We start from the raw sequence: 22378 nt of genomic DNA on the forward strand, positions 1-22378 counted from the left end.
TTTACACAGGTCTCCTAGGGCTGTGACCTCTTTCTGGCGAGACAGTGTGATAAGTCCTAGGTTAAAAGTCAAAAAAAGTATGTGGGGAGGGGGTATTACATTTCAGCTACACATCTAAAATATCCTTCGCAAAAGTCTTGCTCCACAAAGTGGGTTTGAAGTGAAGATCTATAAGACATGGTGGAATACAGAATAAGATCAGTCAAAGCTGTTCTTCCAAAAAAAGGAAATGTAATAAATGAGACAGAAGCAGTTAGTGTGACCTCCTGGGACCTCCACATTATGACCTTTTATGCAGAAGTGCAGAGAGTGTTTTGCATTATTTGCACATAGGTTCCCAGTGTTTATTTACAAATAGTTTGGCTAATATGACTGAATGTATTAGGTAAATAAAATATTGCAATGTAAACAAAAGTGACCATATTTGATCACAGGGATGACTTGAGCCAGTATCGGTTCGATATTGGTAAAACTTTCAGGACCAAAGAAACGACGAAAACAACTATAACCCGTCTGATCTGATACCCTACACCTGTGGAAACAAAAAAGAGCCGCCGACTACTACGATGCCTTTAATTTTATGAACCGCTGGTCTTTGTTTACCATTGTGTTAAACCCGACAATAGTCTTCAACCAGATGCATTTTTTTCTTCCGTCTGTGTTGCTATTGTCCTTTGTTTCTCTCACCACCTCTTTATCTCTGCGCCCTCTCCAGGTTCATCAGTACTACAGCTCCTTGCCTGAGGACAAGGTGCCCTACGTGAACAGCCCAGGAGAGAAGTACCGCATCAAGCAGCTGCTCCATCAGCTGCCACCCCATGACAATGAGGTGAGAGCCCAAAATTGCCTATATCGTCAATCCATCATGCTCTCCCCTTCCTCCCTTCTCCAACTCCTTCAGGGCAGTAGAGATAAGAGAGGTGAAGGAGTGGACTAAGGGAGTGGGATGTTTCCTCAGAAATAAGTTCACATCAATCACTAGAAAAATAGGACTAGAAAAATTAATCTAGGGTTTGTTGTTCTGCAAACCACTGTGGCTCACCCTGTAACCTCTCAGTGATTTCTTTTAAACATCCATAGACAGAGTTCAGAAATGGATACAAAAAGCTGTGCCAAATATTACAAGCAAAAAAAGGGAAAAGCCAAAAAGCAAAAACTAAACCATTTACCAGCATAGCAAGCAAATAAGTAGTAGAATTTCACAGAGGGTGAAACAGAATAGCTAAAGTTTGCCCAAATAACTCCAAAGAAAGTTTGACTGTGATTTCTGTGTGGGGTGTGTCCAGGTGCGCTACTGTAACAGTCTGGACGATGAAGAGAAGCGAGAGCTGAAGCTTTTTAGTAACCAGCGCAAACGAGAGAACTTGGGCCGTGGCAACGTCCGCCCCTTCCCTGTCACCATGACGGGGGCGATCTGCGAACAGGTGAGTGACAAAAACATCATTTCTGTAGAGATACTGGGATTTGATCTGTAACCTCAGTTCATGACTGAGTGTCCAATCACCTTCCTGCGACAGGAGAGAATTAAGTGACAAAGGTAAAGATGTCACCTGGTGGAGCAAAGCTACAAGAGAGATTTACTCTCTCACACTCCCTCTCCCTCTCCACAGCCATCTACTGTCCTCTACTGAAAATTTTATGATGTACAAGATGTCTTTTCTGTTGACATATGTAGGACAGAGAAACGAGACTTGCCGGTTGCCATAAATTTTTACTGACCTTGTGATAGTAAAGATATGTTAGCGAATTAATTAAGATTGAAAAGTAATATGTTCACTCACCATAACTACAGGTAATTAAAAATATATATATATATATTTCAATTGCTGCTATTTGATAGCAGGGTGACATTTGTGTGGGTAATGTAATTAAAAACCAAGTGAAACTAAAACTGATACGCAGTTGTTAATAAGTAAAAAAAAATGTGGATTTTATTTTATGATCTTATGGATATGTATATTTATGTGTTCATATGTATAGATATGTGTTTATATACAGTATGTGTGTATATATGTCGAGTGTGTGTTTATATTTTTTTTCAGGATTGTCACAGATTAAGTTGCTTTACAATGTTGCCAGGTTAGTTTTTACAAAAATGTACAAATGTAGCAGTGTCTCATTAAATATTTACTGTGTTATTTTGGATGTTATCTCTTCCTGCAGTGGCCTTATGGGATGGAGAGTGCAGGGATATGTTGTTTACAAAAGCGGAATTGCTCGCTCCAGCATCCACTACCCATTTGTTTAAAAGGGCCTTACACTGTGTCAACTATTTTTTGCCATGATCACATTGGGCTTCACAAGTTGTGTTTCCAGCACATGCTAACACACACACACACACACGTAGTAGATTCCTGTCTGTATGTGTGTACTGTGTAGGGTAGTTTAGTTTAGCTAAACTATTGTAGTCTTTACTACGGATTTACATTGATCTCAACAGTGACAAATACTGAGGGTAACAGGATAACAAACTGTCTAAACTAAAAGACTAAACCGTCTTTGTCCTGTGTGTCTGTTCAGTGTGGAGGCCAGATAAACGGCGGCGACATTGCTGTGTTTGCATCACGGGCAGGCCACAACGTGTGTTGGCACCCAGCCTGCTTTGTGTGCAGCATGTGCAAGGAGCTCCTGGTGGACCTCATCTACTTCTACCAGGACAGCAAGATCTATTGTGGGCGCCATCATGCTGAGAGGCTGAAGCCACGATGCACCGCCTGTGATGAGGTAGGTGCACATTAATTTGGTAATTTGGTTTAACTGGTAAATCACAGCTGATACTTTTCAAACTAAATTCTAATACTATATAATATTCCGTGTTGAATATGGTGCTGAAGTGTGAGTTGGGTTAGGTATTGTCCAATTCTTTATATATATATATATATATGCACTGTGGTCTGATCTGAACAATAAAAGACTCCTTTGTGCTGAAAGCATTCATATACACTGCTGTCTTTCAACACTCACTGTCTCAGTTTTACAAATGCCAAGGTTTTGTCAAGTCTAATGGGGGTCACTTCTTAATATGGTGATCTCCAATCCATTAACCCTCTGCAAATGGGGACAACGACACAGTTTGCACTTAAAATAGCACCCAAGTGATTCACCAGCAGTGTAATTAAAAGTAAATACCATCTAGGTCTCTCCACTCTCATTAGCCTCCTACACCACTCAGTGTCAGAGAGGGTGATCGAAGAGAGCGTGTCTCTGAAGGAGAGGGAAGGAGGGAGGACGGACGGGTCTTTGTTCTGTCCTTCTGCAGCTTTCAGTGAGGACACCACTGAGGTTCTAGCTCTTATGGACCTGGGATAAATATGCAGGCTTGGTTATTTCTCCTTCCATAGATCATCTTCGCCGATGAGTGCACCGAGGCAGAGGGGCGCCACTGGCACATGAAGCACTTCTGCTGCTTTGAGTGTGAAACTGTGCTGGGGGGTCAGCGCTACATCATGAAGGAGGGACGACCCTACTGCTGCTCCTGCTTCGAGTCTCTCTATGCTGAATACTGTGATTCCTGTGGGGAACATATTGGTATGCCACCAGCATTCAGCATATATCACTCGTAACACGACATCATTATTTGCCCACAGGTCTTTTAAAGGATCTTTTTGCAAAAAAATGTATGCTGCAGGACTAAATAGATTATATCAAGTTACTATCATTATTGTAGAATATACTACTGTTTTAGTTTCAGACCAACACACAGTCTGTGCCTCCAATTAGCATCAGTCTTAGTACAATACAACCTTAGAGAAGCATCATCTATGAGTGTTTTCTTTACCTATATGGGCTGGGTAACATACACAATGGGCAGAGAAATGCTATTTGTTCAAATTGCCCAGAGTTTTCCTTTAACATCTTGCACACTTATGTTTTACTATTTTACAGTGGGATCACTTTCCAGTGTACAGTATAAATGTAGCGTCCCACATCTCCAAGCCACCTGCTGTGACAATCTGTGTGTCTATGTGCATGTTTTCACAGATTTCCCCACAAAGTTTTGTTAGATCTAAGTCTAAATGTCCTGTAATTATTTGTCAGACAGGATACAGAAAAGTATTTGGATGAAAAGGACAACTGATGAAAAGATGATAACATCAGGGAAGCAGTTTTAAAACCAGATGGTAGCCATTCACAAATACCTGTTTCTCTCGCTCTCTCTCTCTCTCTCTCTCTCTCTCTCTCTGTTTCGCTCTCTCTCTCTTCTGCCTGTCTCCGAGACACCTGGAAACATACCTACAGTAAACCACAGGTTGTTTATTCGGGTCTGGACTTACAGTCAGTTCTGTAATGGCTCTTCAAGGTCTTGTTGCGAGTGGTTTCACATGGTTTGGCTTTGACTGTGCCAACTCTAGACTGCAGTTATCTTTAAAAGTTGTTGATAGCCTGTCTCCCTGACATTCTTTCTACCATGGCAAGACCAAACATTGCTGTAGATACTATCTGTAGTCTATCAGGTCCACCCAAAGGCATGTGTAAGTCAACAGAGGCCCAGCGACTTCACAGAAATGTCAGTCTGAGTGCTTTGTGAAACTACATCTGGAAAATATGGTTAAGTTTTTTAATTCTCTTTTAGGCATCGATCAAGGCCAGATGACGTATGACGGGCAGCACTGGCATGCCACTGAAGGCTGCTTCTGCTGCGCCCGCTGTAAATGCTCCCTGCTCGGCCGACCTTTTCTGCCAAAGCAGGGCCAGATTTTCTGCTCACGCTCCTGCAGTCTGGGGGAGGAGCCTAATGGCTCTGACTCCTCTGACTCTGCTTTCCAAAGCGCTCGCTCCACACGAGAGTCCCGCCGCAGCTTCAAGATAGGTAAGGGTGGTGAAAGTGGTGTTGTGTTGGGACAGAGATTCTCTGGTGAGGTGGACCCTCTCTCTGTACAAATGGATCTTTTGAGCCTCTCCAGCCAAACGCCCAGTTTGACTCGCGAGCCGCCAGCTTGGCAGAATCAAGAGCAAGAAGGCGACCGATATAGTTATCATGCACAATCAGAGCTGCCCTTGAACCCCACCCCTCTTCAGCTCCTCAGCCAGTGCAATGTCAGGACTACATATTCCTCCACCTGCTCAGTGAAGAATAATCAACAGCAGGATCATAGGATCCTGGACAATGCGTGCCTAAATAGACCCCCCATCTCAGCTATCAAGAACCAGTCTCTGAACGAGACGTGGTTCCAGCAGACAACTCCAGCGGAGTTCTACCCTCCCAAACTGAGGACCCAAAAGAGCTTCACTGAGGTTTCTCACTGCTCCCAGTACCATAACGGCTTTACTGCCGACAAGCGCTCAATCAGTTTGCATGGCTTCCAGACGGACAGAGGTGCAGGGATGCCAGCAGCAAACCAAGTGGCCAGAAACAGAAACCCCATCAATGCACTTAGCTTCCCAGAGCAACTGACCCCTCTGGAGCAAACCCCAAGAGGGTCCATGGAGTCATTGGCCCTGTCCAATGGTGTTGGTGAGTACAGCATGAGACCTGTCAGTACTATCAGAGCACGTTCTTGTCGGATTATCATGTTCCATGTGATTATTTATGGTTTCATTTTAATTATAACACGCATTTTAATGAGACTTGTTTACTTTTTTAGGAAACTCATCAGATGGAAGAGGAAAACGTCCGGAACATCTTTCTCGCTTCTCCATGCCTGATTTGAGCAAGGACTCAGGAATGACTGCGTTAGAGAAAACCAACCAGGACATTATAAACTCTTCGGTTCAATTTCGTAACTCTGACTCTGTGCACAGCCTCACTGCAAGTCAACCATACATGGAAATGGATCAACCCAGGTCCTCTCAGTATAAGGTGCAGTATAGTAATGCTCCCAGTACAGGTGGAGGTAGAGGTAAGACTCATTTACCATCTGGCTTCACCTACCAGGAAGATGATAGAGTTAGTTTGGTTAGCAGCGCCAATGCTGCTCGATTGCCGCCCATCAGTGAACGCATGGTTAGTGGCGTTGGCAATGGCAGAGGAACAAGTGGTCAAATGGAGGCCCCAGAGGACACTCCTCAGAGGCGCCGGCACCACCATCACAACCGTTCGCGGAGGTCTCGCCGCTCTCGCTCAGAGAACGCTCTGAATTTGGTAGCACAACGGCGGTTCCGACCTCAAGAAAGGCCACACTCACATGTCCGAGAGGATTACGACCGATTCCCACCACCAAGAAGCACCAGGGACCATTTTGGTGTAGGTGGAGTCGGGAGTCAGTATCAACCCCAACTCTTTAGAAAATGTCCAAGGACAACTTCAGACTTGTCGCTCCAGAACCCTGGTGCTAGCCGGCGCACTGGTTTGAACCAGTATTGCTGGGATGATTATGATGATGACTGGTGCTCCACCTGCTCTTCATCGTCAGAATCAGAGGATGAAGGGTACTTTCTGGGTGAGCCAATCCCCAGACCTGTCCACATGCGCTACCTCAGCAATCAGGACCTTGTACAAAAATTCAACACAGGAATGGGAGGGGCCAGCCGTAGTGGGCAGTTGTACACGCAGAAACGCAGAAAGAGCAAGAACTGTATCATATCCTAACAGTCTGGACCTGACACTCAACAAGTTCAAAATGTGCTTATTTCAATGTTGTTACATGTTGAGTATCATGTATTTGAACGTTGGTGATGAATAGCAGTTGGTAAACCGTGAGTAACCAAACAGTGTTTGCGTGTTGGTTAAATTAAATATCTCTGCCAATTTGTTGGTTTTACTTTACACTACATGGACTTCAGCTTAGTGCTTTTTGCAGTCAGCAGTCTTTGAGATACAAAAAGAAACAGAATTTGAAAGACAGACTAAAGGAAAAGAATGAAACATCATTTGCTTCTTTTTGAAGGTTTAACAAAGAGAGTTACTGAGAGTGCACTCTTATAGTAGAGCAATCGTACCACACCCAAACACATTTGCCCCCTACAGTCCGGATTCTATGGCTAGTGTGAGCACTTCCCTTCTATGGCACAGTTGGAAGTGGTGGGCCGAAGCACGGAACACTTGGTAACACATGCGCAAAAGCACGGTTTCGTACATTTCCTGCTGCCACCACAAATATCTTTGTATGCGTACAGCACGATTGACTGAAAATTGCCACTTCGCACAGTCTTTAATTCAAAACATTGACGAGGGCTGACTATTTTAAAGATGCTTCACGACGATGTGTGTGTGTACGTATATGTCAGAGCTACTGGGCTTCAGCTCGCTTGCTTTAGGGCAGGGGAAACATTTGGCCTTCAGTGCGTTCCGGAATAACTGGTCCCAGTGTGAGTGCACCCTGAGGGGCCACACGGTCCGGTTCTTATGTACAGTCTAATGTTTTAACTCTTGGGAGTCAGTCATTTATTGACCTCAGCTAAAACCAGAGGAGCTACACAACACTGGTCCATCCCCCTAACATTTTTCAGGCCATTATTCCTTGTGTCGCTTATCACGTGTGTTTTTGTGAAAACATTCATCTCTGCTGCTCCTGCTCTGACACTGTTCACACTCCATAGTTGCCAGTGCTTCTTGTAGTGTGGATTTGTTATTGTCTCATGCATTTAAATTAAACCGCAACGTTCAACAGAGCTTAGTGTGCATTTTTCACCCTGACTTCAGTTTCACTGATAAATGTGGAAGGATTTGGAACAAATAGACAAAGCACATACTGTTCTGTTCAGTTCATAGTGTGTACATAGACAAATGAATTAATAATAACATTTTAAGTTAAGGAAGTCTGTGTAAATATGGATGTAAATGAGGCCTCTCATATTTTTATATTTTGTATGAATAGAATCCTGTATGTATTAAATAACTAATGTAGAAATAGACAAAAAAAAAACATGCATGTTTTACTGACTGACTTGATCCTTTGAATTAAAGGAATATTTCAGTGATCCATTTGTTTGTTTATTGGCTATTTTGAGAATAACATTTTTTTATGAGCATGCGACCCATTTTGCTTAAAATAAGCAGTGGAGATTTTGGTAAAGTAATTTGGTAAAGTTTAGTAATGTCAAAAACTTGATGAAATTGAGAAATAGTCTCAAGTTACACAATTATTAAATATATTAATATATGGTTGTGTATATATGCATATATAAAGTATATATATATTTATATACGTGTATATGTACATACTATATAAATGTTTAAAGAAGGTTTAAATGAGTACTATAATATCGTCTTTCAAATTGCTTTATCAGGGTCTTTTTTTATTATTATTTTCAAGACCCCTGGAAATACCCACCTGAAGCATACAAGGTTTTTCCCTAATGTTTGGTTACGTTTTTCTGGAAATGTTTGAAATGCCCTTGAAACGCATTGACAGGAGCAAACAGTGTTTCCTACCTCAGTGTCTCCTGTGTACATATTCATGCACAATGTCTCTGGTTGGAATTACAATGTGCTGACGAGAATCACCCTCCACTGCTGTGTTAATACAGAACATGTATTTAGATGGTAATGGTCACATTTAAATATACTGAGCTCCATTGTTCTGAAAGATCTGCTGACACCCGTGGTGAGGTAATGAAATTCAATGATGATGTGTTTCAGGACTTTTGTTGTTTGGGGGGTTCGTCTCTGGTTTACCAGAAAAATGTAATTTGTGTGTGTGTGTGTGTGTGTGTGTGCGCGTGTTTACTAAATGCAAACACATGGAACCTTGTCTATATACTCTATTGACTTGGCCTGTATGTATAGGTTTTCACATTTACAGCATTACTGGTTTAAATGTGCATATTGAGTTGACCTTGATGGTGGACTTGTTTTTTCTAAAATAACTGTTTTCCAGGTTTCACTTCTGGAGCCAGGTGGCTTCATCCATTTCTTATATATGATCTATTTTAATGTAAAGGTTTCGTCAAGTGTTAGGCATACTGTCAGTCTGCTACACAAACAGACTAATACACACTTACACCGTAACAAGTTGTTTCAATGCGAATCTCGGAATTAAAGGACTAAAAGCTCTTGACATGGTTGGCACATTAGCACAATTAGTTTATCTTTAATCCAAAACTCAGAGACTTGAACTCCTGTTTTCACTTCTATCCTGGATGCCTCACTTGCTGAACAGATTGAGTCCGGGGTCCTACTCCAATTGAGGTTGTGCAGTGACAAAACTTGACAAAACCAAGACAACACAACTCTGGTAATCCTTTTCTTCTGTGAGTAAAGTACCTATTCCAAGCAAGAGAACAGTGTCATCTACACTATTGCTAGACTGGCAGGTTCTTTATTCATCCCCACCTCAGAGCCAAAATGGCTTGGAATCAAAAAGCTTCTTTCATTGGCCTAGTCCGTAGTGTCACTGTGTCCTGACATGTGCAGTTATAGTCAAACCTCTTTCAGTTTCTGTGTGTTGTTGCTGCAGGACCTGTATGATCTGAAAACACCCCGCAGAGTCGGAGTACAATGACAGTCAGACGTACAGTCAGAATGGTCTCAACACAGTTTGACTGTGTTTATTGTCCAACTCATCCATGTGGGATTTTTAATGGAGATAAACCAATGTGTCGGTTGTGGTCCTTTAAAATAAAAAGCCACACACATTCATTCATGCACATGTGTTTTTGGGTTGTGTGTGAGAGCCCGGATGCACAGCTGTCATGAGTTGAGGCCATTTGCCATTTTGGGGGAAATTCTTACTGCTATAATTACAGATCGTTTTAGAAGCAGGACAGCTGCACATTAGAACAGGTCTTGAAGATGACTGAGATAAAATGATGCAATGATTTTATAAATTAAGAATACCAAGGGTGTGTTGTCACAAACATTGTGATTATGTGCAGGCCTGGTAAATAGAAGACTCATGACAAGACTGACTGGGCCTTGGCCTGCGTTTTTACCTCCTCTATCGTCACCATCATGTGGTTTCTATTACCATTTCGGGAACAAAAACAGAACCAGGTTCACAGTCAAACAGTACATCACACACCCAGAACAGATTTCAGTAACTAGCTTTACTTGTCAGCAATAAACTTCAACAAATCTGAAGAAAAATGTCAGCAAAGACCTAGGCATAGACACCAACAACTCAGGGTCTTAACTGTGCCCTGATGTCTGAGGACATACAACAGGGCTTTGACTAAAATTAGGTTGAGATGTAACTAAGACTTAACCGTGTTTTTTTTTTCTCTCTTCTATAATTTGGCTTTGATTGTGGGCTTGAATTCTCTGCAGGTTTAAATTGGCCAGACTCTTTTGCGACTTGGCCATGGAAGCAAATATTTGCGTTATGGTCATTGGATTACTCCATGGGGTTATAAGTGCAGTGAGAGATTTTCAGATTTGAGAGGATTTCTACCCACCACCACCACCCCACCCCCTCTCTCTGTCTGTCTCTTTTTTGCAGACACTGCTTTAACATTCCAGCCTCTTTATCCCTACATGTAAAACCCACTTACATCTTGAGGTGTTAATATGCTGTGACAGTAAGTCCATTGTCCATCTGCTGCATTTTTTTTTACTGTCATCCAAGCAGTTGTAAGTACAGAAAGAAAGGACCTCAACTGAACTTGCTAATCTTTAAATCCACTCTCAGTCACTCCAGTCCTCATTGAATCAAGGAGGGAGGTTCAACATTTCCGTATCATTTATTTCTTATTTATGCGAATATATATATACAGTATATATAATTACGTTTTAATCTTTAAATGTATAGTTATTGATCATTACTGTATGTGCTTCGTGGGCTGTGGTAGAGTTTGTTTCGCCGGCCCATAGCAGGCGAAGGAATAAGAGCACCACCTGTTGGGGCCACTTTGCCATTACAGAGGCATTTGTTACGGTAGTTGTCCGCTTGTTGAACGTGTACCATCTCTATTTTTCTGTCGACGAAACTCAAACTTGCCAAACGTATTCTCAGCAAAGTGTGATGGAATTTTACAAACTTTTAATTATTATTCTTTATGGTGCCTTCACATGCCCCTAGGAAAATGTGAAATCAGAGCTACAATTGTGTAATACTCAAGTGATTTTGGAGGTTTTCTTTCTCTCAAAATACATGCATCAAAACAGAATCGGTGAATACAGTGTTAGTTTTATAGACAGTTGTACAATATGGTAAAGACATGAAATGTAACTTATAGTAATGTAAAACTTGTGCTTTATAACCATGGTTACTACTGAATCGTTGAAAGCGAACAATAAAATATCCAAACACATTTATGTCAGTCATGTAAAACATTATTGATCTGTCATATATGAGGTACAAAATGTGTAAAACTCAAACAATCGAAAAACACAGTTATACAGCTCTCTCTTATTTGATCTATGACGTGTAAGAAGACAAAACACCTTGGTCCAAAACTGTGTGACTTGAAATAATTAAATGAACATAACAATACAAGTGAATGACTTCACCCATCTGGCTTTTAACATTGTACCTACTTTGAACACCATAGCTTCATAAAGATCGGAATATTTTCCCCCTTAAATGTAAATGTACAAATGGAGGTTTGGGGCCAAATTGGAGGAAATGACAAAGATCGGAATATTTAGGTTTGGGGCCAAATTGGAGGAAATGAAAGATTTAATCAAATGATAGGCTGATAGGCCAAGGTAGGAATGCCTGTGAGAGTTTAGGATCAAGCATGAGATGTCCCTTCTTTTGTTTTTAATGTTGTACCTTAACTGCCTTTATAACTTTGTCTCCATCCTCTTTCTCTCTGCAAAGGATTTTCCACACACAGTGATTGCTTTGAATTCTTCAGCGATCTGTAGAATGGTCTTTTCTTTGGTCTCAGGCAGCAGAAAGAAGGTGTAAAGGAAGCCCACGAGGCAGATGGAGGCAAAAAACACGAAGCTGTACGATTTCATGTAAGTCTGCGGGCAGACGTATGAAAAATCAGGTATTTCAATTACAATCATTTTCAATTGAATTACTATGCTGTACCAGTGTGACACTGTACTCTTCATTTAGTGTTTTTTGCTCACCAATATGAATGGAAAAACCAGACCTATCAGAGCCATCGTCAGCCAGCGCTGGGTTCCTGAAATGACGAGTGCCGCCACTCGATCAGACTGGACGAACAGTTCACTGCTGAGGGTAGCACTTACTGTAACTGTAAGAGGGGAAACATTTTCTTGAACATACATTGTCCTTTGTTTAAAGTACTGCTAATTGTAATATATGCATTTATTGGCACTGGTTAATAGTATAAGACACCAACTCTACTACAAAAATAAATAATACTGTTAGTTTCAACAATTGATTGACTACTGGTATACACATTAAAGCACATACGGCATCCTCCACTGAAGGCAACAATGAACAGGATAATCAAACTTGCAGTGATGTAGGGAACCCAGGAGCTGGGATTCTGTAGTTCATGAATGACATTATTGAAATAATTAGCCTTCAAACAATAGCACCAGGAGGACAGTTTTCATTCGGTTAAAATTCTCAGTTCACTATCCACGGCTAACCACATGAATTCAAGATGGCGGACTCACCGTCAAATTCAATGTGACAGTAACCAACACCCAACAAATGGTCATGATAGCGTAGCCTCCAGTAATCATGGGCTTCCTACCAGTGCGCTCAATCAGCAATACTCCCTAAAAGAAAACATGTACGAAAAGCTTTTTTTTTTTTGGTCATTATTCAAGTTCAAATAACTGTTTGGACCTAAAAAAAAAAAAAACCGTTTAAGTCTAAAACGATTCTAGTTTTTAATGTTTAACATAAAAATATTGTGCAATTACTAATTGATCCAGCACAGGGTGTTAAAACCACATTTAAGTTAAACAGCGTGTGCCACGTACGTGCCGAATAATGTTCGAAATGTGAGGAAATGACATATTTATCATCATCATCGTTGTTGCTTCTATTTTGACCTCCAATATTTCTTAACCTTTTACACCCAATAGCGGTTAAAACGTACTTCCGTGACCCAGAATGCTACAGCATGATACGAACAAAACAGTCAGGCTCATTCTACTCACTGAGAGGACAGAGGATAGGATTTCAGTAGCACCAAGACCAAGGATGATGTAGCGGATATTGTCTGAATGAATGCCAACTTGTACGAAGATATCATAGGAGAAATTGTTGATCTACAAATTAGATTTCATGTCAGATTATTACAATATTTACAGTACCTATGTATTCAGTTAGTAGCCAAAGAAAGTTTTCTCCTCACTGCAGAAGATCCTGATAGTTGGTTGCAGCCGTAAATGAAGGCCATGGTAATGAGCTGCCACCGAACATTCCTGTTCCTAATCAGCTGCAGAGGGGTTTTTGGTGGAGCTGCTTCCATGGCAGCCTGCTCAGCCAACATGTCACCAATCTCTTCTTTGTAATCACCGGGTCCCCAGAGACTCTGCAGAGCTGAAAATAAATGATTCACTCACCACATTTAAATTGAATCGTCATTCAATCGTTGGTGTTTCTATGTAAATAGTATATCGATGTATATATCTAAGGATGTCTGCACTGAATGTATGTCTTTGACTAACCTTTCTTGCACTCCTCAATCTTTCCTTTCTCAATGAGTAAATATCGTGGAGCCTCGGGGAAAAATGGCAATGCTACTGCATTGACCAGTGAGAAAAACAAAGGAATGCACAGAAGAACATTCCACAGCTGTTCACGACCCAAGATCTCACTAGTGAAAAATACATTGATATATTAAATACTTGACATGTTTTCTGGCTGCCTTAGGTTTGAACCTAAAAATCTCACATTTGAAAAAAAACAACAATATTGCACAGTTTAAAGTAACTTTTAAAAGCATGTTATCACAAAAGTGTAGAAGTAAACTGATAAATGTGTTTGTTATAAGGTAACAGGATGACAACTTCAAGCCAGACATTTACTAAAGGTTAGTTATGAAGTCACTCAAAATTGCAAAAGAGTCGCAGAAGAGGTCATGTTAATGTGAAAAGACCAAATACTGTCTCTGGACATCTACATTTAAATTGTATAAGGAAAAATGTCTTCATATTTCTGATACAGTATTTATCCTAAAGCTTAGCTTGACTTTCATTTCAGAACATAATCAGAAAAGGTCTGATCTAGTTTAGTCTTGATTGTGACTCTTCTCAGTCTTCCTTTCTGTCTTTATAGATATTTATTGATATCAATGTGAAGATGATTTTTCCTTTTTCCATTTAATCTCAACTTTCTCATCTACACTCGACTGTCCATCCTGTGACATTGTTCTGCTTGGGTTTCACACATATGCTAGTATTGTCACATCACACTATTACATCAGTGTTGTCTTTGTTCTAGTCTTATTTAATTCTGCATTTAATGGTAAATAAGACCTTGATGACAGGTATGTACCTTAAACCCAAAAGCTGTCCTAACAGCTTGCCCAATGATCCAAAGGTCCCCAGAGTTAGAGTCACTGTCCCTCTTATTTTTCTGGGTGAAATCTCAGTGAGGTACAAGATATGGATACTCGCACTCAGACCTAAAGGTTGAAAAAAATGCAAAAACCTTTACATGACAGTATATGTTGGTTCTACCATATCCCTAATTGCACCTCCCGTGTGGCAGCCTGTGTCAGTTGCAAGGACTCACTGTAAATTTCCCCAATGTGCATTGTACAATATTATATAATATTAAAAATCAAATTTTACGATTTAACATGTATATACATATATGTTATATGTAAAATTATGTTGCTAACACAATTCATTGTTTGTTTGTTTGTTTGTTTTACTGCTATGTGATCATGTGTTAACTTTTATTTTACACAACAGATGGCACTGTCTTACCTGTGCATGATCCATACAGAAACCTTGCCAAGATCAACATTTCATAAGACCTGGCTAATTTACTGAAAAGCATAATCACTGCTGCTATGATGGCAACAAGGCTGTTGAAGATCATTGTCTTTTTTCTGATGGAACAAAAAAAGACACTTTGTGACTTAAGAAGTTCGATGAAGTCCACAAAGTTATTGTTTTAACTCCTTACCTTCCCAGCTTTCCAGATATAAACTTCACACTGATAGCACCAACGAGCCCACCAATGGCGAACATAGAGACTGTCAGGGACCAGATCATGGTGACCGTCTGTTGAGGTGGAACTTCTCCATGTCGTTCTGTCCAGCTGCTGTTGATGAAGCTTTGTATAAACTGAAAACAAAGTGACAAGGAAGCACATGTTAGTACTGTAGATGTTAGCAATTAAGGTGTTGAGCAGAGGCAAATCATAACCTGATAATAATTAGGGAAAGCAGTCGAAATTGATTATTTTCAACTTTTTTCAACTTTATTTTAATCCAGAAGTTCCCAAACATTTTTGGCTCCACACCCCCTTCCATATCCCAACCGCTTGATGTACCCCCTCCAAAATGCAACAAGTTTTCTTGTAAAGGCAGCATGTTTAATTGTGTTCAAATTATCGGGTGACACACATGTATATAGCCAGCATTTATTAATTATAGGTGTCAGCTGTTGACTTTAAATTTTTCATAAATCAGTAGAGCTCTTGAATTGAAGTGTTGTACCACTGAAATGACCACTCCTAAATCCTTAGAAAAGTAAAAGTAAACACCCATAAAGATACAATCCCTATCTAAAGGTAGTTGCATAAAGGTTTAGCATCTTAATATTTGGCCAAAGTTCACACACAGTCTTTTCTTGTGCAACCACTGGCTTTCAGACTGGGCATGCCTGTGGGCAAGTGATTTACACTCACTGGCGAGGGTGAACTCAGTGAAGTCGTGTGGAATCCAACATGAAAAGAGCCTCCAAATCCCAGAACGATAATGAGCAGCAGAGCATTTCCCCGGGTCTAAAGGGCACATCAGGATACGGTTGGTGGAAAATGACTCTCCTGTAGATTCATCAGACTTTCCATAGTCAACATGAAACATAAGCTGTCAATGATGAACACACTAACTACAATAAAAGGTTAGCACACCTTCCTAAAATGATTTTTCTGATAGTTCTTATTGTACTTGGAAAATGCATTGAAAGAGTCAAAAAACAATGTTGTCTTATTTCACAATTTTCAATGTTTTTAATAAAACATCTCTCATTTAAATATAGCATTTTAATTAAGTATTATATCTACACTCAAAAGTAATAGAAAAAGGAAATTAATAGAACTTTTACAATAAGAACTAAAACTTTGTAAAACTGTGAGTATGTCAAGAATATTTAGCCCAAATCACTCAAAGCTGCTATGTTTATGCCTAAATTTGTATTCCATTTGTTCTAATTATACTTTATGTACATTGGTGAAAAACATAGAATAAAATTATCATATTATAATCTACTGATTCCAATAGGACTTATAAATGTTGTAAATAATATTTAGTAGTCTTGTGAAAATCAGCAGATCAAAATGGGAAGAGGAGCTCACCAGTTGTTGCAGACGAGTCTCCATAGTGTCCCTTCTTTGGCCAAGCTCTGGACAGACTCATGTCTGATCCGAGACACACTTCAGTCATCCTACCGCTTATCATTAACTTGCCAGAGGTGCAACAATTCATGTTGGGAGAGAAGAAAAAAAAACTCACCGTTGCCCATCCAATGACTCAGCGAGACTTTATGTTTGTCTGACCTTTCCCTGACCAAAGTAAAGTAACTTCACAAATCAATAACTGTGATTGGATATGTTTGTTGATGGTTATACAGAGTTAGTGCTAATGTAATGAGTCACAACACATGTCAAGAGGTGCATTTATTAAAAGTGATGTGTAACATTTTCATTGTACAGTGGTAGCACATCACCTAAGAGTTAATAGAAAGACAAACAAAAGCACTTGTGTTTAGTGTTGGTTACAACAAACCTTTGGATATACTGTTCAACTGGTAGCACAGCGTTAGCAAGCAGCTTTGAGTTTCTAATTATTTTAGAAAACAATAATATATATATATATATATAGTGTAAAGAAGATCAATTTTTGCATATTTGTCAGGTTTTTTATTTTTATGAAAGAATATAAAAAATGTAATTTCTTTCAAGATGTTTAGAGCAAAATAGTTACCAAAAACTTTTTTTTTAAAATATATTGATACTTTAATCTTGGTAAAGAACCGTAGAATAACATTTTTGTCAATCACCATCATGTTTCACCCTGTGGTCATTCAAAAGGCTCTAAAGTGTATATATTACATGTAAAAAGTGTTTAATCAGAATTACAGGATGAGATTCATTCAAAACGGATGTTGTACCAGTACACTCAACAAGTAAACAAAGGAAATAAACCCTGCTAATCATATACAGATTGAGTGGTGACCAATGTATAAGATATAACTTATTTCAAGTAACGAAAGAGTAGAATTTAAACATGCATTTCATGATACACAATATCTACAAATATATATTATCCTATGGTTGTAAAAATTCAATATTTTATTACACATTTGTCAATAAAGATTCTCAGTCATCCAGGTCATGGTCAAGGTTGAAAAGTTCTGTTATGCAACCGGACGTGAAATTTTCACCTGTAGTTCTTACTCCTTCCCGACAGAAGGCAATATACTGTATGTTGTGGTGTTTATGTGCTGCGCTCTCTGCACTACACCACTGGTCGTTTCGGCGGAAGCGGAAGTGGAAGTTATTTTTTTCTGTAGTCATCGCTCGCTAGCTGCGGTTGCTAAAGCAGATACACAAAAGAAAAATCGTCCATTCGTTTGTAATTTTTGCTCAGACATTATTTTATAAAGATGCCTTTGGAAAACCTTGAGGAGGAGGGTCTGCCTAAGAACCCGGATCTGAGGATAGCTCAGCTGAAGTTCCTGCTCACCATGGACGGTCACCGACAGGATACCAAAGTGAAGACGGAGCTGATGGATGCCATCAAAGCTAACAGTGAGTTTGCACGTTTTTCTACTATGTCTGTCGTTGACATATTTAAATGTCTCTCCCTCTATTTATTCATGTCATTGGAATTAATGATAGACAGCAGGGCACATTTCTTTTATACAGTTCCACGTTTCTTTCCTTATATTTTCAAATTGTTAAGGGGATGTTAGCATTGTTAGCTTTAGTACTTAACGTCTTACAAGTAAGTACTGGTGGGTATGATGAAGTAATAACATCTTTGTTTGGTGATCTTTTCGATGATACTGCAACGAACAAAGTAGAGTTTTTTTCCTATGCCAAATTATAGTGTTGCAAGTGAATGTTGTAATACATGCCGTATACTGTATTTAAGCACTGGATTGCACATCCTAAAACGTAATTAAAACAACAATATGTCACCCAATAACGTACTTTAATCAGGGAAATTGGAAACTAGCAATTAAATGATGTAAAAGTATTAAAAGGAAACCAACCAATTTCTAAATGAGTCCCAACCATACGCTATAGCATATCGGTCTCTTTAGTCAAAGGCAATGCCACATGGAAAAGGCCATGTAAAATTCAGAGAGGGTAAACAAATGATTAACGCACTGTTTATAATGACATCGAACAAATTAAATGAGGCAGGAAAGGCTTTTAGTGAAGGAAAACGATAGAAAGCAATGTTCAATGTGCATGACCTTATTTACCTTAAAATTAAAGGCGTGCACTTAGGGCTTTGGGCTTCTTTCAGGATTACTCTCATTCAAAAAACTGCCTACTATTATCTATCAACCAACTATTATAGAGAAGACAATGAGACAACAGTGTGTATGCACTATCACACAACTCAGTTATTTTATGAGGTTACAGCTGAAAAAGATTAAGCAAAACTTTCCCATTTTAGAACCAAGTTCAAATAGTGTTGACGTTTTTAATAAGGGATACATTTGTAAACATCTTGCTGTGTTGTAGGATCCATTTCCCAATTAGTAGATAAATATATTTTTTGTTTTCCCAAAATATGTATTGAATGACAATAATAAGAATTGTCTCTCCTATAAAAGGAAACCAGAAGCCTCAGATTGTTTTCCTCTCTGTTTTCAGACATGGCACCATATTATGAAGGTCTGTGCAAAGATCTAAAGTGGCAGCTAGACAATGACCTTCTGAGTAAAATGAAGAAGACCAATGAAGAGGAACTAAAGCGATTGGACGACGTGTTGGAGGACGCAGAGAAGAACCTGGGAGAGAGTGAGATCCGTGACGCCATGATGGCCAGAGCAGAATATCTTATCAGAATTGGGGACAAGGTAAGGATAAATTGTTCTTTATTAACCATTCCATTGTTTGGAATAGTCACAAACATATTCACCTACTATTAGTTGTCTTGCAAAGAATGTTGGTATGTATTGATTATGAATAATTGTTAATAAATGAAAACGAATCATGATTTATTGCGAATAAAGCACAGCCTCAATGTAATTAATCAGATTAAAACCTAAAAGGTTAGGTTGACAACCCCAATAACTACGCAGACTTATTTGTCTTGTTTTTTTTTTTTTTTGTGGTGTCTGTCCACAGGAGAGCGCTCTGACAGCCTTCAGGAAAACCTACGACAAAACCGTGGCATTGGGCCACAGGCTAGACATTGTCTTCTACCTGCTGAGGATCGGTCTCTTCTACATGGACAGTGACCTCATCACTCGCAACTCAGAGAAAGCCAAAAGGTAAAAGCTAACTTTTATATCCTGTTGCAACAGCAGCGACACCAGAGCACAGAGTGCTGATCACAGATTTTTATTAATTTCTTCAGCCTCATCGAGGAGGGCGGAGACTGGGACAGGAGGAATCGTCTAAAGGTCTACCAAGGTCTTTACTGCGTGGCCATTAGAGACTTCAAACAAGCTGCAGAGCTCTTCCTCGACACTGTGTCCACCTTCACCTCCTACGAGCTCATGGACTACAAAACCTTTGTCACCTACACCGTTTACGTCTGCATGATTGCCCTCAAAAGACCCGACCTGCGTGAGAAGGTCAGAGAAGGGACCCACTAAATGCTCAAATGAGTGCAAGTGATATCAGTGGGCGGTGCTAATGTTTGTTTTTGTGCAGGTCATAAAGGGAGCAGAGATCTTGGAGGTGCTGCACAGTTTACCTGCTGTCCATCAGTATCTGTTCTCACTCTACGAGTGCAGCTACTCTGTCTTCTTCCAGTCTCTGGGTGAGAACACTGTTTAAAAATGCTGTCAGAGTAATGCTCTTAGGTTTTATGTTGTTTGAAAAATGGACTTTATAGTAATTTATGTTACATGTTCTAACTATTGTTAATTGTAAAAATATATTTTATATCCAAACAGTCTCTCAAATTTTAGCTCCACATTTTGAGGTTAAATTTGCTTCTTTTTTCTGCATGTGTATATATATATATATATATATATATATATATATATATATATATACATACATACATACACACACACACACACAGTGTGTGTAGTTTTAAGCAAAGACAAAACAGTGCACACACATTGTGAAATATGTAGAAAACGTTTGACTTGATAGTGGTTAATTATGATTAATTCATATAGAAATGCTAATATGTTGGACAAAAGTGGTTTTGCTCCTGCTTTTGTCCTGACTGTTGTCTCTTCATCTCTTCAGCCCAGGTGGAGCAGGAGATGAAAAAGGACTGGCTCTTTGCTCCTCACTACCGCTACTACGTGAGGGAGATGAGGATCCAGGCCTACAGCCAGCTGCTGGAGTCATACCGCTCCCTCACTCTGGGCTACATGGCTGAGGCCTTTGGTGTCAGCACGGAGTTCATTGACCAGTAAGTGTCTGCACATCACACAGAGAGTTAGACTCTGCATCAGGGCTAAAGCTAAGCACAGCCTCTGTAGTGTAGTAGGAGTCTTAGGTTTCACTGCCAATCAGCTTAATCTAATCATCTAATCATCAACTAAAATCATTTAAAACAGATGAGTCAACGTGATCTACTTAAGTTCAAACCAAGCAACAGAAATTAAAATGTAATGAGCTGTCGTAGGTGTCTGTGATGCACCAGGTGTTCTTTGTGTTTTTAAAAAGTACTGCTCTACTGGGACATCCCTGCATAAGCACCAACATAGTGTTCACAAAGGGCAGTCCAAAAAAGCAGATTTCCAATAAGCAGCAGTTCTCTGGAAAAAAAAACCTTTGAATGGTTTGTTAGTGAAATCAAATCAAATCAAATTTTCCAGTAGAAATAAGAGTGTCTCTGTTTAAGTAGCAGAGTGCACAACTGTTTTTTTTCCTTTCTAAATAATCTGGTAAATCATACGACGTAATCTGTTTTCCAGGGAGTTGTCCAGATTCATCGCTGCAGGTCGCCTTCACTGTAAAATTGACAAAGTAAATGAAATAGTGGAAACCAACAGGTAATTTTACTGTTGTCTAAACCTCTGTAAAACAAAGATGTTGCTCACAAACAAGTCAGACAATGCAATAAACCCTTTCCCTGTGGTTTCCAGACCCGACAGCAAAAACTGGCAGTACCAGGAAACCATCAAGAAGGGTGATCTTCTCCTGAACAGAGTCCAGAAACTGTCTAGGGTCATCAACATGTAAACCAACATGGTGCCCATGGTTCTCTTAGTTGCAGAAAACGTCATTTACCCAAAACCTGTTTATCCACCAACAAAAGATGTGTGTATATAATAAAAATGTTTTGTTTAAATGCTGCTCCTGTGATGGGCTGTAATGATTTCACAGACACATAGTTAATATAACAGTATGAATTATTTTATTTAAAGAAATTTGTTACAAAACAAATGCACTATACAATCTTCAACATCCTAAAAATCATGTTTCTTAAAAAATAAATAGAAATGCCCTAATTTGCCCTAATTAAAATATAGCATTTTAAAAAGTTTTAGAAAAAAGATATTTGAAAAAGGTATAGAAAAGATTTTTTGAAATTTTTTTAGAAAAAAAATTGTTTTGACAGATTTTTAAGAAAAAAAATTGGTTAGATAAAAATCTTTGAACAAACAAATTTCAGAATTTTATGTTTTCTGCATATTTCTCACCAAATTATAGCATTTAAAAAAAATTGTGAAAAAAATTATTTTTTTAATTTTTTGGAAAAATCAGAATTTCGCATGTCATGTTGGTCAAAAGTTAAAAAAAGTTTCATGAAAATCTTTGAAAAAACAGATTTTGTTTTGTTTTCTCCATGTTTCTCAACAAATTGAACCATTTTGAAACATGTTTGTGAAAAAACATTTTTAGAATTTTTCACAAAATCCTAATTCTGCATGTCATGTTGGTCAAAAGTTAAAACAAATTTCAAAATTTTATGTTTTCTGCATGTTTCTCACCAAATTATGGCATTTTGAAATTGTTTTGGAAAAAAATGTTTTGAATTTTTTGGAAAAATCTGAATTTCGCTTGTCATGTTTGTCAAAAGTTGAAAAATATTCATGACAATCTTTGAAAAAATAAATTTCAAACTTTAATTTTTAATGTTTCTCATCTGGGTCCCCCCAGAAAAGCTGGATAAAGTGTCGACCGAGAGGGAAGTCTGGGTGTCCCTGCTCAGACTGTAGGCCCCGCGACCCGGCCCCGGATAAGCGGTTGACGATGGATGGAAAGGTTTTTTGAAATTTTTTTTTTAATTT

At 39.1% G+C, this 22378-nt stretch overlaps 3 protein-coding genes across 7 annotated transcripts in view; 2 read left to right on the plus strand and 1 right to left on the minus strand.

Moving 5' to 3' along the window:
* prickle2b (prickle homolog 2b) overlaps positions 1-7860 on the plus strand; it is an 85966-nt gene extending 78106 nt beyond the window's left edge. For all 3 annotated transcript variants that reach the window (XM_008320358.3, XM_017036905.2, XM_008320359.3), the window contains 6 exons: positions 716-829; positions 1287-1424; positions 2521-2724; positions 3342-3528; positions 4574-5455; positions 5586-7860. In XM_008320358.3, the coding sequence (XP_008318580.1) occupies positions 716-829; positions 1287-1424; positions 2521-2724; positions 3342-3528; positions 4574-5455; positions 5586-6529 (2469 nt within the window). In that variant the 3' untranslated portion in view covers positions 6530-7860. The remainder of the gene's footprint in view (positions 1-715; positions 830-1286; positions 1425-2520; positions 2725-3341; positions 3529-4573; positions 5456-5585) is intronic.
* A 3637-nt stretch (positions 7861-11497) lies between these two features.
* slc2a9l1 (solute carrier family 2 member 9, like 1) lies at positions 11498-16437 on the minus strand. 3 transcript variants are annotated; one of them, XM_008320360.3, is made up of 12 exons: positions 16290-16437; positions 15621-15716; positions 14895-15055; positions 14693-14817; positions 14256-14385; positions 13427-13575; positions 13111-13298; positions 12914-13024; positions 12422-12526; positions 12213-12288; positions 11903-12030; positions 11498-11791 (listed from the first exon to the last, which is right to left on the minus strand). In XM_008320360.3, exons 1-12 carry the CDS (start codon positions 16311-16313, stop codon positions 11606-11608), a joined length of 1479 nt encoding a protein of 492 aa, XP_008318582.1. In that variant the 5' UTR covers positions 16314-16437; the 3' UTR covers positions 11498-11605. The 3 variants fall into 3 exon arrangements, with proteins under 3 accessions (XP_008318582.1, XP_024915702.1, XP_024915701.1); XM_025059934.1 differs by having other exon boundaries at positions 15621-15774; positions 16290-16433; XM_025059933.1 differs by having other exon boundaries at positions 15621-15758; positions 16290-16430.
* Positions 16438-17439: 1002 nt separating this feature from the next.
* psmd6 (proteasome 26S subunit, non-ATPase 6) lies at positions 17440-21440 on the plus strand. The gene is made up of 8 exons (XM_008320361.2): positions 17440-17744; positions 18825-19030; positions 19302-19447; positions 19534-19753; positions 19833-19941; positions 20382-20550; positions 21059-21136; positions 21230-21440. Exons 1-8 carry the CDS (start codon positions 17600-17602, stop codon positions 21324-21326), a joined length of 1170 nt encoding a protein of 389 aa, XP_008318583.1. The 5' UTR covers positions 17440-17599; the 3' UTR covers positions 21327-21440.
* Positions 21441-22378: the final 938 nt, after the last annotated feature.

The sequence above is a fragment of the Cynoglossus semilaevis genome, chromosome 11, assembly GCF_000523025.1.
Source record: "Cynoglossus semilaevis isolate Cse_v1.0 chromosome 11, Cse_v1.0, whole genome shotgun sequence".
Lineage (NCBI taxonomy): Eukaryota > Metazoa > Chordata > Actinopteri > Pleuronectiformes > Cynoglossidae > Cynoglossus > Cynoglossus semilaevis.